Raw genomic sequence first — 17,317 nt, forward strand, 5'->3', positions numbered from 1 at the left:
TAAAATACCAATCAAATCGTAGAACAAAGAGCATCATCCCTGAATGATAAATGGTAAAACTCACAAGGTAAACTCGCTGGGTAAACTGTCGGAAAGTTTACCACATGTATTTTTCAAAACATACAATCAAATGTAATATAAATTATATGAAAGCATAAAACATACCATAATATAATATCATAAACAATTACCACGAAACATAACTGTAACTGCAATGCCAATGAATGGCAGGCATGTGATTATCTGACTAATGTTTGACAATGCTTATTAAATATGTATAAAAAGGTGAGAATATGCAAACAGATAAATGTATAATTCTAGGCCACGTTGTTGTTGTTGAGTATTTTGTTGTTTTATGGGCTCAGGTGACACTTTTATTTTGAAAGGTAGGCCCGGAAGCCTTGTTCTGCACAGAGAAAATGTTTATCAGGCAGGCACTGTAACGGTAACAAAACTGGACGTATTTTAAGATAACAATTCATTCCAACATGCAATCGATGAAACAACAGTAGTGAAAGTGTTTATCTGCCTGGGGATGAAGGTTAACCTGACAAGAAAATGATCTTGTAGTGGAAAATAGACCGGGAGCGGCCATTAAAATCTGTAAATATGAATTTGTTTGATCATGACTCCTCCGCGGATAGGCTTGTCTTTCTTGCCGCTTCTGCCTCGAGTTAATCGGCTGCGAAAATGAGTTCGCTAGGGCTCTCTGGAGCGGAGCTATCGCAGCCTGGGCCTTAATATGAAATATCAGGTACAAGCATGGGTACAAGCCGGTTATTTAATGTATGTGTGTACTCAAAACAAAGAACACTTACTGAATATATTGCAGATAGTGTAAGGTGTCCCAGTGTTTATTTGTTCTCCTTATAGGACTATTTCTACTACTGTAAGCCAATATTGTACTTTTTACTGCACAACATTTATCTGATAATTTTAATTGTACTAGTTTATTTTAATGCTAAACAGTATTAAGTAATTATAATGAGCTCCACCTTGCAGCTGCAGTATTAGTGATGCTTACACACTAATGCATACATTCTAATAATACTGTAATTTGTCATTTTAATTTTGTTAATCAGAAAGAGAAAAATAAATGAATAACCCAAAGGGGCACATGCCCTATGGTTGTTTTGTCTCACTTTTGTAAGAGAAAATAATTATCAAAAAAGGCTGCAAATCCAATCATCTGTGAAATATTTTTGCATGAAAGTGACGATCTTTTTTGTCATTCATGTACATTTTGAGTACAATGCGTTTGTACATTTACTTATTCAACTAATTAACAGAGTATTTCTACATTGTGATAATTACTACTTTAAGGCCTACCTAAGTGAAAGATCTGAGTACTTCTTGTATGGAAACATGAGCTGGATGTCCGGTAGGCTCCTTCCAGATGAACCTCCTCAACACGTTCCCTCTCGTCCCCTCAGATGCTCCGCTGGCTCGGCCTGCTCAGCCTGAGCCTTCCTCTCTTGATCTGGTTTTGGCATGTACTCACACGGGACGGTCCGACGGCCGCCCTGCAGGGCCACGGGCTCCAGGGCTACAGGAGGATCGGCCCCAGCCAGAAGGACCAGGTGAGAGGACAAAATACATCTCTCACAAAATACATCCGTTAGGGTCTTAGTCAGTGGCGGCCGGCCCATAGGGGCGCTAGGGGCGCCGCCCCACCTCTTCCCACATTAAAAAAAAAAAATGTAATTAAAAAATATATATTAAATTATTTATTTTTTTAAATATATATATTTTTTTTTATTTAATGAACAAGGTAAATATCATACAATTGGTATCAGTAAAATGTATAATCTACAATAAAATCTCGTTTAAAATGGTGTTACGATGTCTAAAGTTACTGATAAGTCACACATGTTTCCTGCCTGGCCTTGCCCATGGCATTAGTTTATCATTACCGGGCGGAGCCCCCGAGACAAATAGCAGCAACCAGCACGTTGCAAAAGTATGGGCATAGATATGTCTCATAATTATTTGTGTGAACATAAAAATAATTCGTGTGTAAATATGTGATTTGTAAATTTAAAACAACATCCACAAATGCATTTAAAAGATTTGCAAACTCACAAATACATTTGCAAGTGTAAAACGGATCTGCAAATACGCTAAATATGTCCACAAATTAAAAAAAAGATCTGTGATTATCTCTTTAACATTTACACCTTTCGATCAGGCATTTGTGAATCCATTTTGTATTTGTGGACCAAAAATGTGCTTGCGGATCTCAAATCTCTGTTCACGGATCTCAAATCTCTGTTCGCGGATCGTCTTTTCACACACACGGAATTTTGAGACATATTTTCCGCCGGTCTCGGCTAAAATCTACTCGTGTCACTCGGTTATTTTCGGAAACCACGTGATGGCCTGCTGATGGCGACATTTCCGCATGATTTCAAAGTAAGAGCATGATGGTTTGTTTAATGCTCTGTTTTTGTATTATAATGAACAGCGGAACGTTGGATGTATTCTTCATCACCATAACCCTGACCTAAATACGGTGCTTTTCTACAGATTACTTTATTACTGCACTGGTAAGGTAAAATTAGGCCAATTAATAAAATGTGAAGTGCTTTGTAACTTCGACCCGCTTGACTGAATACACAACAAACAATGAAGAAAGAGTTTTATCTGGGCTGCTTCGCTGCCAGCTGCTCCCCCGGGACCCGAAAGTGGCGTAGGCTATAGCCTGCACTTCAACATCAACGAAAGTGCTCGATATATGCTATATTGAACCAATAACACAAACTAACTGTATCACTATAACATGATGATGATGATGAATGTATCTAACGTTCCACTGTTCATTATAATACAAAAACAGAGCATTAAACAAACCATCATGCTTACTTTGAAATCATGCGGAAATGTCGCCATCAGCAGGCCATCACGTGGTTTCCGAAAAATAACCGAGTGACACGAGTAGATTTTAGCCGAGACCGGCGGAAAATATGTCTCAAAATTCCGTGTGTGTAAAAAGACGATCCGCGAACAGAGATTTGAGATCCGTGAACAGAGATTTGAGATCCGTGAACAGAGATTTGAGATCCGCAAGCGCATTTTTGGTCCACAAATACAAAATGGATTTACAAATGCCTGATCGAAAGGTGTAAATGTTAAAGAGATATTCACAGATCTTTTTTTTATTTGTGAACATATTTAGCGTATTTGCAGATCCGTTTTACACTTGCAAATGTATTTGTGAGTTTGCAAATCTTTTAAATGCATTTGTGGATGTTGTTTTACATTTATAAATCACATATTTACACACAAATTATTTGTATGTTCACACAAATAATTATGAGACATATCTATGCCCATACAAAAGTCTCAATAGTAAACTGTGCCGCCGAAACATAATTTCAACCAATCAGCGCCGTCAAATATTTTGGTCACGAGGGCGCTCAGGTTGGCGCCCATGTTGCTTACGTGCGTTGACGTGAGTTGTTTTTTAGACTCGTGAGTGACCAAGGTGACGCAGTATTTAGAATGGTGTGCAGGTGAAGTCGCCGGACCTCGGTCCTCACCCAATTCCGTGCAAGAGCTACTCTCCAATCCTTTCCAAAGGAGAAGTTTGGGAGATAAATTGATACTTAAAGACCTTGGACCGGACCAACCCGATTTGTATATATCACAGCAAGCTCGTGAAAAAGACAAAACGTATCAACGAGGCTAGCTGGATGCAAACGATGCAAACAGGTAAATGCTATCTTTTGTTTCCCATGCTTGCTCTTCAAACAGCCTGGGACAGATACGATCTGTTCAGAAACTAGACAAAAGTTAAACAAGTACAAACCACAGACTGTCTGTGTCATGGAGAATACAGTCGCTGGTTTATTTATGTCTGTATAGGCCGTTGTTGTGAGTGTGGACGGTCGGAACATATATAACGTTAGCTTAGCTAAGCTCCATTCAGAAAACAAGCATTCTAAAAGGTTTTTCGCCTGCCGTCTGTCTGCAGACTTGTCAAAGCATTAATTCATGGTTTTTACTAACCGGTATCAGTATGTTGTTACGTCGGCATCATTTAGAAACGTGTATTACAATTTAATCACGGTAAAATATGTTCATTTTGTTGTAGTTGTAGCTCCCGAGCCAGCGCGTCTTGTTTGAATGATGCGAGTAAACACAGCTGGCAGCCGCGGTGAAACTCGAGCGACTAGAGCGATGCGATAGGAGCGTTTAGAGCGAAGCGAATATTCGCATCGCGTCCGGTCTGAACGCAGCATTAAAGCGAGCTCCGCGCTGCACTGGAAACGCGCCATTACATCACCAGAAGTCCTAATTTAAGGGGTAATTTCTCCCAAAAAAAATGTTTTACTCACTATATCAACAGCCCCACCAAACATATTTTCCACCGGCCGCCACTGGTCTTAGTCCAAGTCATAGCTCGTTTTGTTAGTTCTGAGACGCACATCCACAGACTATTTAAAAAAAGGAAACCCCTGCCAAGCTGCCGGTTGGAACTCGGTCTCAACATCAATCCTGCCGATCACATGTCTCCAGTGTTTACAGATGTATTTGTACAGTGTAGTAATAGTACTTGTACTTGAGAAAATTATCGGAGTCCTTCTTTAACCATGACAACAAGTCACAGGCTAGGTCTCATAGTCAGAAATATTCATACAGATGTAATTCTGGCAGAATAAATACTGAGATATGCTAGTAGTAGATTAGATTTATCAAATCAAGTTTTATTTATATAGCACATTTATAAACGATTTTTGGTTGAGCCAAAGTGCTGTACATATAATAAAAATAGCCTACAGTAGAGACACTTTACAGCAAATACAACAGCACAGATTGTTCAGAATATCAGTATGAGAAAAACGACGCCCTCTGTCCTTAGACCCTCTGTCCTTAGACCCTCACATCGTACAAGGAAAAACTTCCAGAGAAAACCCACAGTTTAAAGGGAAAAAATGGGAGAAACCTCAGGGAGAGCAACAGAGGAGGGATCCCTCTCCCAGGACGGACAGACGTGCAATAGATGCCGTGTGTAAATCGAAGAGATAATACATTTTACAGCATATAGACCGAATGTTAGGAAATGCATGTGTCTGTAATAAGAAGATGAATCCACGAGGATGTCAGCTACAATCCTGTGGAAGCCATCAGGGAAGCAGCATGACGAGACCCAAGGCAGGACCGCAGAGACAGGTTCAGCCACGACCCGAAGTCCACGACTTAATCCAGAACTCAGGATAGAGGATCCAAGACACAGGACTACAGCAAGAGGATCAGCCTCGACTCCGGATCCCGGCGTAGATATAGATACAAAACAAGAACAAAGATAATACACAGACACAGACAGAGAGGGAAAAGGTCATTGGATACAAGTTATTCTTGATAACCCTCTAGAAAGATCTCATGAACTTCCCCACTCAATCTATCAAGACCCGAGCAGTTCTATTAGATATAGGATAAGAAACAAAGAGAGGGAATGTCAATGAATTTATGAATGTACTAATATGTGTAAATCTAAAACAACATTTTTAGGTTGTATTGGTTTTTTTCACTTACTGATACTTCACTTTCTTTCATAACACTGCCACTGATTTGTTTACCATGGATGTATTTTTATTTGATTTTATACTTAATTTTGTTTTGCCTTTCATTTGTGCTGTCTATCTGCTGTTGTCACTGTAAATAATAATAATAATAATATATTTTATTTCTATAGCGCTTTTCTTGAACCCAAAGACGCTTAAAATAGGACTTCTAATTTTGATTATCCTGTCCTGGTCCTCAACAGTTCCTCTACATGCACTGCAGCCAGTGTGCCTTGGTCTCCAGCTCGGGTCAGATGATCGGAGCCGGCGCTGGAGAAGAGATTGACAAAGTGCCCTGTGTGATCCGGATGAACAATGCCCCCACGGGGGGCTACGAGAGAGACGTGGGGGGTCGCACCAGCGTCCGGGTCGTCTCTCACACCAGTGTTCCCCTGCTGGTAAAAAACGAGCGCCAATATTTCCAGCAGTCGGCCGACACCACGTATGTGTTCTGGGGTCCTGAGAGGAACATGAGGCAGGACGGGAAAGGAAGGGTCTTTAATTCTCTGCTGAAGATAGCCGAGAAGTATCCAAAAGTCAAACTGTACGCTGTGACCAGGGAGAAGATCCAGTACTGTGACAGTGTGTTTCAGAATGAAACCGGAAAGAACAGGTACAGAATGAGTTTGATGTCTCAGTCCAAAAAATGTATGTTATTTGATTGGAGATAATTGTTTTTAACATTATTTTGAGCCGATCATTAATATTCTCACACCTGCAATGAATTTACCTGACATAAGTAAAAGATTAGCCTTTGTGTGGTTTTTATTATGTTAATTTACGGGTCTTTTAAGAACACATGTTTGGTTTCTCCCTCAGAATGAAGACCGGGGCGTTTCTCAGCACCGGATTCTTCACCATGATTCTGGCTTTAGATATGTGTGACAGCATCCGTGTTTATGGAATGATTGATAATAACTACTGCAGGTGAGACATTTTACATTCTTGTATGATCAATACTGGAGCTTCATCTTATTCTACGTATCCTAAATGACCTGTGAACTCCTCCCGACAGTCGAGCCAATCACAGCACTGTTCCTTACCATTACTACGAGAGGAACCGAGTGGATGAGTGTCGGATGTACAAGGTCCACGAGAACACGCAGCGGGGGGGTCATCGCTTCATCACCGAGAAGGCCATCTACGCTAAATGGGCAACACGGCACAAAATGGAGTTTAAACACCCCTCATGGAGCCTCTAAAAAAGGTCTTAAAGATGACTTTTGCTGGCTTTTAATCTTCCTTGCTGAAGATTGTTTTCTAAAATGTTGCATTTTTACCACTAAAAGTTCCATTTGATGGTGGATGGTGAAATAATGCTCCAGATGTCCCGGCATTCAACTGGTAACCCACTCTCAGTATTACTTACCATTATGTATAGCCATATATCAGTATAGAAACTGAAAACTAAGCCACTAAACTAGATACTAAAACCAGTTTATACCAAAGCTTACAGTTTTCATTTCGTCATACCTGTGCCTTGACTTTTTATTTAATTTTGCAAAACGTTTTTGTATGCTGCAGCTTCAACTTGCACCTCTACTCTAGGAAACAGGAAGTGTATTGTTTAGGGCTGCAGCTTTTGATTAATCTGGCACTTATTATCTCAATTAATCGTTTCATGTTTCGGTCAAAATTGTCTAAAAATTGTTTTTAAAAAAGGTCAACAGAAGCACATTGTACCAGAACTCAAGTTTACATTTGAAATGACCTTGGCCAATTTACAGTCATAAAAGACAAAGAAAAGCAGAAAACAAAGACAATTGTTAACTGGAACTGGAGAGTTCTTTTTAAATGTTTGCCTAAATAATGATCTCAAAGATGATTAATTCCCAAAGAAGTTGCTGATTTTCAAAGGCTAGGTATATGCTTGAATTTGGAATTTAAAACTTAATGTGGTGTTTCAACTGCACAATTAGTTGTGAAAGTCACACGTAATATTACACAGAAAATTCAGAATTTAAAAATAATTCTGTAAACTTGCATTTATAACAATGTTAACACAGTTGGTTTTGGTATCTTAAATGCGCTTCAAAACTGTTCAAATTGTACTTGCAACTTGCCTTGAGTGCACATAGTTTCAGGGTTTTAATGCTTTAAGTCTTAAGCTTTTAATTTAACTTGTGTTTTGTGAGCAGTGTCTAGATATTTCCAGTGCCGTTTAACCCAAAGAGAGATTTTGCAGTTAACACCAGTGACAGGACACAGCGGCTCGATGTAACTGACGAGCAGTACATGTTTCTGCAGAGGTTACTCTTCACAGATAGTTTACAATAAAAGGCCAACAAACAGTATTCAATGGATAGTACACACAGATCGTTGTGCTTGGTGTGTATTATCTGTGTTTCAGGGGTATGAAGACCCCGTTTAGTGTCTTTTGAAACTTTGAATGTAATTGGTCCACTACCATAAACACAACATGAGTTACATCCACCTTCACCCTTTATATATTCTGCTGGTTGTTTACAGTGAAAAACATAGCGCTGCCTTTTCAGTCACATAACGCTTATTTGTGACCAATTCCAAAGACCATATAAGTATTTATACTACTGTGCAAACTACTGTGTTCTTCTGTAAGGTACATTTCAGACAGGAGTTGTTTGAATTAAAACGTTTTATTGATGATTTGTGTTAAGTAGACTTGTGTTGTGAGGTGTACAAAGTACGAACCTGAATGTAAACTAAACCACTGGTTACTGCAGATATTGGTGTCAATGTGAATAAATCTGCTGACAGTCTGTGAGAGCTTGTCTTTGTATGAGGTTAAAGACAAGAAGTCTTTATTTCAGACATTTTGAATTGTATCATGAGTTCAGTTTAAGGACAAGCTGTTTTCACTGAGGAGACTATGTAGGGCAGGGGGGTCAAACTCAAATACACAGTGGGCCAAAATAAAAAAATGGGTACTAGTGGAGGGCCGGACTGGTTCAATGTCTATTGCAAAACCTATTGAAATGAACTTACTGCACATATTAAACCTGGAACTAAGAAAGCTCAAATTATTACCTATAAAAACAACATTAAACATTAAATAATCAGTTGCATTCATTTCTTATGGCTCTATCTGCAGCTTTTCCAGTCATTTCTTATGATTACATTTTCCCACAGGCCAACAACAGCTTCAACAAAACTATTCCCCTCAAAGAGAAAACCAAACATGCCCTGTTGTCGTGAGAGAAAAAGTGCAGAAGAAAACATCCATTGAACTCAGTGTGCTGCTCTGTGACGCTAGCTCAGATACTTGGCATCTCATCTTGGGTGCAAGCTCATCAATGTTTGGGCTCAGGCTCTGAGCTGAGGAGACCCTCAGGATGGAGTGAAGGTGTGCGTGCAATATACCGGCGGGTCAGATCTAATAGTAATTAAAAATTATCCTGCGGGCCGAAATTAAATCCACCACGGGCCGGATTTGGCCCCCGGGCCTTGAGTTTGACACATGTGATGTAGGGTCTACACTTTGTCATATGCTGAAAATATAACCCTTATTATTTGACCATATTCCATTAATAATGTTGTCAGTTATTATAGTATTTTTAATGGATTCTTTTAATATTCCATTTCATTTTTCGCACAGGTTTATGTCAAATGTGCCTTCAAATTGCATTCATTTTCTAATTGTGATGCAAACCAAGGGTTTAGTAGATGTTTGAAAATGAATGCTAACATTTTGAGCCTATATATACAGACACATACACGCTAAATATGTTTATATACTTTCAAGGAGATGATGGAAAAGAAAAATGAATGTTTGATAAACAGTTAATTTTATTTATAGGAACATTCCACATCCATAAGAATAGACAGACTTTAAACCAAATGTTGGACTACATCATAATGGCACCATGAATACAAAAATACATATGAATAAGAAGGCAATATTTAAAAAATATTTTTAATCTGTATCAACTTTTCTTAGAGATGTATTATTTTATGATTTGTTTTTAAATATATGTTGACCTATTCTGTGTACCCTCAGTGTGAAACATGAAACAACACATTTGTATTCCTTGAATCTGTATCACCTTTAGTTATTATGTGTACCCTTAGTGTGAACATGTTTGCATGTTTATAAGAATACACTTGTAAACTTTAGTCTAAGTTATCACAGTGGGTCTCAAACGGTTTGGACATCTATGTAAACAAATATTTCCATCTATTTAATATATAGTTGTTCAAAATAAGTTAAGAAATCATTCCAATGTCGGTAAAAAATCAAAAACACAGTTTAAAAGGGGAGTGATTAGTAAAATATGCAGACTAGGTAAGATAAAGAGAGGAGAGAGGAGTAAATGTGTTTTTGGTTGTGAGCATATTCTAATGGTTTTTGGTGTTTTTAAATATATACAGTTCTGTTTCATATGAGTGTTGAGAGCTGCATCCATAAATCTCTTAATTTTGCTCTCAAAGTGCACCAGATTGATGCATTCAACTTCAATTTAAAGACAAAAATCTTCTCATATACACTACACTTTTTTTTTGGTTTTTTAACACCATAGTCCCCAATATATTTGTAGAAAGGCAGGAAATTGAATTAAATCGAGAACAATGTTTCATTGCGGTGGACCTCCTGTTTTGTGTCCCTCCCACTTCTCAAACCAAAGTTACACCCTTGAGAATACATAATGTGATATTTTTTCTTTCATTAAAAGTCCACACACTGCTGCAGTGAGATACGTGATGATGACGTCAGCTAGTGGCGCAGGAAGATGGGGGCGCGAGGCAGAGCAGAGAGACATCACACACGGAGACACACCGGGAGCATGAGACGGTAAAGTACGGATTAAAGACAGCTGTCCATCGGACATGGGACATGTCGCTGCGGATCATAGTGAATCCTATCAGCGGGGTGTTGTTTAACACTAAAATCATCTCAGTGCATGTTCGTCAACAGCCGTTGGGAAATATGGCTGCGTATGATGTGTCCTTTTCTTCTACAATATAATAATGGCCTTGTATTAATGGGGTTTAAGGTAAAAGCATGTAACATATAGATTTGTATAGGATTTGTACTGCAATTAGCATACATTAAGTGAATAACTGTGCTTGTTTTTGTTGGAGCATCGCCATAATACTGAATAATATAGTGTTAGGGCAACGGTGGACTCATCGCATGATTGGATTTGAATGTACAGCAGCATCTCATGTTTGTCCATATTTCAGATATGATGACAGACAGTCACTGGCAGTGTGTTGGAACACAGCCTGATCTGACAGCATGGGACTCAAGCTCAGTGCAAAGGTAAGAGCAGGGTGTGGCCCTCAGACCAAGTTGAAACCATAGTGAGACTTTTTTTCAGTAGGCCTATAGTGTTGATTCGTTTATTTTACAAAATACATTATATTTAATAAGCTCCAAATTGTTCTCTTTGTAAAATGTAAAGTCCTAAATTAATTACAGCTATTAAAAATAATTGTTGACAAAACAATCAAATAATTCCCTCTGAAACCAGTGGATCAGAAGCATAGTGTTGATAAAAAATGTCGGTCAAATTAAGTTTTAGATGACACGTTAACTCTGTTGTTTACTCCTCAGGGGCAGCAGAGCCACAGGCTGGTGATCTTCGCAGCCATCTTCGTCCTGATGACACTCCTCATCCTCTATGGCTCCAACAATGTCAACGATAACATCTACTCTCCGCTACATCTGGCTATAAATAAGGCCATCAAGGCCACAGATCTGAAGAAGTGGTCTGGGAAAGACGGATATGTGCCATTCCATGGGAACAAGGTACTCAACAGCTCATGCACGGACAAAGAAATGTGTTTTATGACGTGGAAATCCACAATAAGTATCAGAGAAGAATGCAAAAGAAGGGAAATGTTGCTGCTGCACGGAGCATGTTCAAAACTCAGGAAGTCAGTAAAGAAACAGAAAGGATGTGGTGCATTGTTCCAAAAAGACGCACAGACTTCCTAATCCTGTCAAACTCAATTTCATCACGGGCCACATTAGCATTATGGTCGCACTCAAAGAGCCGGTTGTAACTTTAAGACTATATAAAAATACATATATAAATATTTAATATATATAAAATAATGTATTATATATTACATTATTGCCTCGGCATTGGATTATTATCGGATAGGGTAATAACTTCATAATTAACTACATCTGAAAGAAGAAGTATAGGGCAAATAATTGCAAGTCTCTTCAGTGAGAATGTCACAAAATGATCTAAAAAGAAAAGCCAAATTCTGGAAAAAAAGTTTTTAAAAATAATTTTTGGGGAAAAAGTAACATTTTGAAAAATAAGTCAAATTCTAAGATAAAAGGCAAATTCTGAGAAAAAGTCCAATTTGAGATGCATTGTGGGACATGTAGTTTATGGGCAACGCTTCTGTAAATCGGCATGTAACCATATAATAAACATATTATATTCTTTAAAAGCTCTTGTGGGGCCACATAAAATGAAGTCACGGGCCGGATTTGGCCCCCGGGCCTTGAGTTTGACACCCCTGTCCTAAACAGTGGGCAACTGCAGCTTATGTAAGACATTACAGGGAATTATTCGAAATCAAGAACTTTAAGAGATGAGTCACTCAAAGTAAACACTGTGAAATACAAGGTGAACTGTTCCTCTCCAAACCAGCTACATTCTGCTTTCATTTATCATATCTCATAATAACACACAACAACTTATGTCAACCAGTTTAATATGAAGCTATAAGAAGCCAGCTGAGCACTGCAAAAACATTGTACTCCAAACAATGACTTAGTATTTCAACACGAAGAGTTATTTAAAGTTCTTCTTGGGAACTGTTACTTATTAAGATGATACAAGTTTTTTGTTGCAATATTAAGTAATTATTTTTCAACACCAAGTCATTATTTTTGCAATAAAAATGCATTAATTAATGCCACAAATTCAAAACATTGTGCAATACTTAGTTATTTCTGAGAAAGTTTCTCATTATTTTTGAGGTTCTTCTTCATCATTTCTTTTGTGTCATTAAGTCGATATTTTTGCTAAACTATAAGTTGATCCACTCTTGTGTCTCTTCCCGTCAGACGATGAGTCTGCACTGTGGCAGCTGTGCTCTGGTGACGAGCTCCAGCCACGTCCTGGGGAGTCGAGCCGGGGCGGAGATCGACCGGGCGCAGTGTGTGATCCGGATGAACGACGCCCCCACGCTGGGCTTCGAGGCGGACGTGGGGAACCAGACGTCTCTGAGGGTGGTGGCCCACTCCAGCGTGTTCAGGGTGGTCCGCAGGCCAAGCGAGTTCCTGCACAGGCCCGACAGCAGCCCCGTGATCATCTTCTGGGGACCCCCCAACAAGATGGGGAAGGACGCCAAAGGGACCCTGTACCGGCTGATCCAGAGGGTCAGCACCACCTACAGCAACATGTCCTGCTTCAGCATCACCGCCAGCAAGATGCGCCGCTTCGACAGCCTGTTTCACCGGGAGACCGGGCGGGACAGGTGAGGGTTCACTGAGCAGAGGGATCAGGTTTCATGTGGGTTATTGTAGAGCCAGATACATTATCCATGTATCCATTATTTTTGCTAAATTCAGTCATTATTTGAAAGATGTTTCCCATAATTTGAGAAACTAAGTTGTTATTTTCCAATTTCTAGTCAATATTTGGTGAAATTAAATCATTATTTTGCTATTTGGATGATGTCTTTTAATGGCTTAATACGAAGATTATCTTTTACGATATTTGGTGAAAGTGTGTCCTTGTTTTGAGATACCAAGTCATTATTTTGCACTATTATGTCATGTTTTGAGGGCGTTTCTCATTATATTGCAATTTTAAATATTATTTTTGCAACTTTTTTGAGGTTTTTAAGTAATTAATTTGCTAGTATTGATGATTATAAAAATTGTCATTGTGTCATTTGTTGTGAACGCATCAATGAACAACCCTACAATATCATTGCGATATTTGGTCACAACATGGTGGTATATCTTTTCCAGCCCCATATTGGGTAGATTTCACTAACAGATTGTTTTGCTGTTTTCTTCTGCTCAGACAGAAATCTCACTCCTGGCTGAGCACAGGCTGGTTCACTATGGTCATTGCCATCGAGCTTTGTGATAGTATCAAAGTGTATGGGATGGTCCCACCCAATCATTGTGGGTAAGTACATTGTTGGTAACAATGCAGTACTTGCTTCACAATTAGAACATCACTAATAATCTGGTTGTTCAACTCATTAATAAAACCTTACATTTTTCTAGAAAATTTAAACCTCCAGCCAAAAAGATGCCCTACCACTACTACAAGCCCAGGGGGCCGGATGAGTGTGTCACGTACCTGCAGCATGAGGGGGGGCGCAGAGGGAACCACCATCGCTTCATCACGGAGAAACAAGTGTTTGGCCGCTGGGCGAAGCAGTACAACATCACCTTCTCTCACCCCAAATGGGTTTAGACTTTAGTGGGAAAGAAAGAGAGAAATATACAAACTCACAGTGGCCTGACTGAGAGGATGAGCCCTCGTGAAGCCACATACTCACAGGGGCCTGACTGAGAGGATGAGCCCTCGTGAAGCCACATACTCACAGGGGCCTGACTGAGAGGATGAGCCCTCGTGAAGCCACATACTCACAGGGGCCTGACTGAGAGGATGAGCCCTCGTGAAGCCACATACTCACAGGGGCCTGACTGAGAGGATGAGCCCTCGTGAAGCCACATACTCACAGTGGCCTGACTGAGAGGATGAGCCCTCGTGAAGCCACATACTCACAGGGGCCTGACTGAGAGGATGAGCCCTCGTGAAGCCACATACTCACAGTGGCCTGACTGAGAGGATGAGCCCTCGTGAAGCCACATACTCACAGTGGCCTGACTGAGAGGATGAGCCCTCGTGAAGCCACATACTCACAGTGGCCTGACTGAGAGGATGAGCCCTCGTGAAGCCACATACTCACAGTGGCCTGACTGAGAGGATGAGCCCTCGTGAAGCCACATACTCACAGTGGCCTGATTGAGAGGATGAGCCCTCGTGAAGCCACATACTCACAGTGGCCTGACTGAGAGGATGAGCCCTCGTGAAGCCACATACTCACAGTGGCCTGACTGAGAGGATGAGCCCTCGTGAAGCCACATACTCACAGGGGCCTGATTGAGAGGATGAGCCCTCGTGAAGCCACATACTCACAGTGGCCTGATTGAGAGGATGAGCCCTCGTGAAGCCACATACTCACAGGGGCCTGATTGAGAGGATGAGCCCTCGTGAAGCCACATACTCACAGTGGCCTGATTGAGAGGATGAGCCCTCGTGAAGCCACATACTCACAGTGGCCTGACTGAGAGGATGAGCCCTCGTGAAGCCACATACTCACAGTGGCCTGATTGAGAGGATGAGCCCTCGTGAAGCCACATACTCACAGGGGCCTGATTGAGAGGATGAGCCCTCGTGAAGCCACATACTCACAGTGGCCTGATTGAGAGGATGAGCCCTCGTGAAGCCACATACTCACAGTGGCCTGACTGAGAGGATGAGCCCTCGTGAAGCCACATACTCACAGTGGCCTGACTGAGAGGATGAGCCCTCGTGAAGCCACATACTCACAGTGGCCTGACTGAGAGGATGAGCCCTCGTGAAGCCACATACTCACAGGGGCCTGATTGAGAGGATGAGCCCTCGTGAAGCCACATACTCACAGTGGCCTGACTGAGAGGATGAGCCCTCGTGAAGCCACATACTCACAGTGGCCTGATTGAGAGGATGAGCCCTCGTGAAGCCACATACTCACAGTGGCCTGATTGAGAGGATGAGCCCTCGTGAAGCCACATACTCACAGGGGCCTGATTGAGAGGATGAGCCCTCGTGAAGCCACATACTCACAGTGGCCTGACTGAGAGGATGAGCCCTCGTGAAGCCACATACTCACAGTGGCCTGACTGAGAGGATGAGCCCTCGTGAAGCCACATACTCACAGTGGCCTGACTGAGAGGATGAGCCCTCGTGAAGCCACATACTCACAGGGGCCTGACTGAGAGGATGAGCCCTCGTGAAGCCACATACTCACAGTGGCCTGACTGAGAGGATGAGCCCTCGTGAAGCCACATACTCACAGTGGCCTGACTGAGAGGATGAGCCCTCGTGAAGCCACATACTCACAGGGGCCTGACTGAGAGGATGAGCCCTCGTGAAGCCACATACTCACAGGGGCCTGACTGAGAGGATGAGCCCTCGTGAAGCCACATACTCACAGGGGCCTGACTGAGAGGATGAGCCCTCGTGAAGCCACATACTCACAGGGGCCTGACTGAGAGGATGAGCCCTCGTGAAGCCACATACTCACAGTGGCCTGACTGAGAGGATGAGCCCTCGTGAAGCCACATACTCACAGGGGCCTGACTGAGAGGATGAGCCCTCGTGAAGCCACATACTCATGAAAACGCCAAGAGGACGAAGAATCTTTTGGTCAAAAGCGTTTGGACCAAATGAGAGGAAATAACGGAGGAAATAATATATTGTGTAAATCCCACATTGGTGACCGTCCGACAGGTGTTTTTGTACATAGAGAAGAAATTGAATTTAAAGAGGAATTTTTACATGTTTCTAATATTTTTGTTATTGAAAATGCACTTGTGTTTCCCATGCTCAGGGGGATTATATAAGCAAGCATTCTCATGAAACACAATAGACTACAAAACACTATTTGAGCTCTACATCAACCGTCTACTATACAAATGTGAAACTACAGTAACTGCAGATACACATTTTTGCTGTTGATTTGAATGTTTTCATGAAATTGAGTTAAAGTTGATGCCTCATGACCTTTTTACCTCAGTGGCATTTCAGCGCATGCATCTTCAATTCACAAAATGCATCGTGATCGTGTTATATATATCAGTATGTTGCTATTAACTAAACGTGACTAAACTAAACAGGATGCAGAGAAGGGTGCAATATCTAAAACTGTGATGCCTTTTGCAAACCAAGTGTTCCTTCATCTTTAAGGGAGCAATGTGCTTGGTCAGAAGCCAGTATAGTTGGGTTTTTGGAAAAAATACATAATCCACATCAACTGCTGCTACTTTACTGATATTAAATTGCCTGCGAAATATATCAAGATATTACTATTACTACAAAATGTCTATATTGCATATAATGCAAAAACATTCAATAGCTAAGACACCCAAGTTATATAAATAAGGAAAAACTAAGTATAATAAACATTAATTAAACAGATGCAATTCAGCAGCACAACAATACAGGCCTCAAAATATTGTATTACTACTATTCTAAAAATTAAATCTGAACATTTATGAAGGTATTATTTATTGCAGGAGTTGTATCAAACTGTATTGCCACATGTACCTAATTATGTGGGAACTGAGTGGATATCAAGCTAATCCACAAATACTCCAAACAACAAACGCATACTGCACTCCTGTGCAAACCTGGTATTAAAATGACATATTTGCCTGGCTTTTTTTGTATTTATGAGAATAAAATGCCAATACATATGGGTAGATTAATGCACGTAGCATGCATGGCAACTGGAAAGTAATCGCATCTGTTACACAATCTGTTGGATTAACTACTTACAAACCTGAAGCAGACTCATTGATGAATATATGCTGTGCCATTTAGTTCAACAGGTGAAAATGCAAAACAACGGCACAAAACATTTCTACTTGGAAAAACATGCTGCAGCTTTAGAAACGATGCAAATATAAAAACACTAATTTGCCAAAACATATCCAAACGAAGAAACATCTCACCAACTTGACATCACATGCGCAGCGTTTACTAAAAGCGCTGGGTATACAAAACTGCAATAAAAAAACG

The 17,317-nt window shown here is 40.7% G+C and overlaps 2 protein-coding genes across 7 annotated transcripts; both read left to right on the plus strand.

The window, feature by feature from the left end:
• The first annotated feature begins 404 nt into the window (after positions 1–404).
• On the plus strand, positions 405–10,765 carry st6galnac4 (ST6 (alpha-N-acetyl-neuraminyl-2,3-beta-galactosyl-1,3)-N-acetylgalactosaminide alpha-2,6-sialyltransferase 4). 2 transcript variants are annotated; one of them, XR_004567011.1, is made up of 7 exons: positions 405–754; positions 1,434–1,580; positions 5,768–6,177; positions 6,384–6,491; positions 6,580–6,771; positions 10,214–10,337; positions 10,725–10,765. XR_004567011.1 is itself a non-coding variant. In XM_034196736.1 (5 exons), exons 1-5 carry the CDS (start codon positions 743–745, stop codon positions 6,764–6,766), a joined length of 864 nt encoding a protein of 287 aa, XP_034052627.1. In that variant the 5' UTR covers positions 405–742; the 3' UTR covers positions 6,767–8,302. The 2 variants fall into 2 exon arrangements, 1 of the variants encoding a protein (XP_034052627.1); XM_034196736.1 differs by lacking the exons at positions 10,214–10,337; positions 10,725–10,765 and having other exon boundaries at positions 6,580–8,302.
• st6galnac6 (ST6 (alpha-N-acetyl-neuraminyl-2,3-beta-galactosyl-1,3)-N-acetylgalactosaminide alpha-2,6-sialyltransferase 6) lies at positions 10,220–16,954 on the plus strand. Of its 5 annotated transcripts, none has more exons than XR_004567008.1 (7): positions 10,220–10,332; positions 10,725–10,803; positions 11,098–11,292; positions 12,574–12,986; positions 13,541–13,648; positions 13,750–13,998; positions 14,045–16,954. XR_004567008.1 is itself a non-coding variant. In XM_034196733.1 (6 exons), the coding sequence occupies exons 2-6, from the start codon at positions 10,780–10,782 to the stop codon at positions 13,940–13,942; spliced, it is 933 nt and encodes a 310-aa protein (XP_034052624.1). In that variant the 5' UTR covers positions 10,220–10,332; positions 10,725–10,779; the 3' UTR covers positions 13,943–16,954. The 5 variants fall into 5 exon arrangements, 3 of the variants coding, with proteins under 3 accessions (XP_034052624.1, XP_034052626.1, XP_034052625.1); XR_004567009.1 differs by having other exon boundaries at positions 14,091–16,954; XM_034196733.1 differs by having other exon boundaries at positions 13,750–16,954.
• Positions 16,955–17,317: the final 363 nt, after the last annotated feature.

This window comes from Gymnodraco acuticeps, unplaced genomic scaffold, assembly GCF_902827175.1.
Source record: "Gymnodraco acuticeps unplaced genomic scaffold, fGymAcu1.1, whole genome shotgun sequence".
NCBI classification, from domain to species: Eukaryota; Metazoa; Chordata; class Actinopteri; order Perciformes; family Bathydraconidae; genus Gymnodraco; species Gymnodraco acuticeps.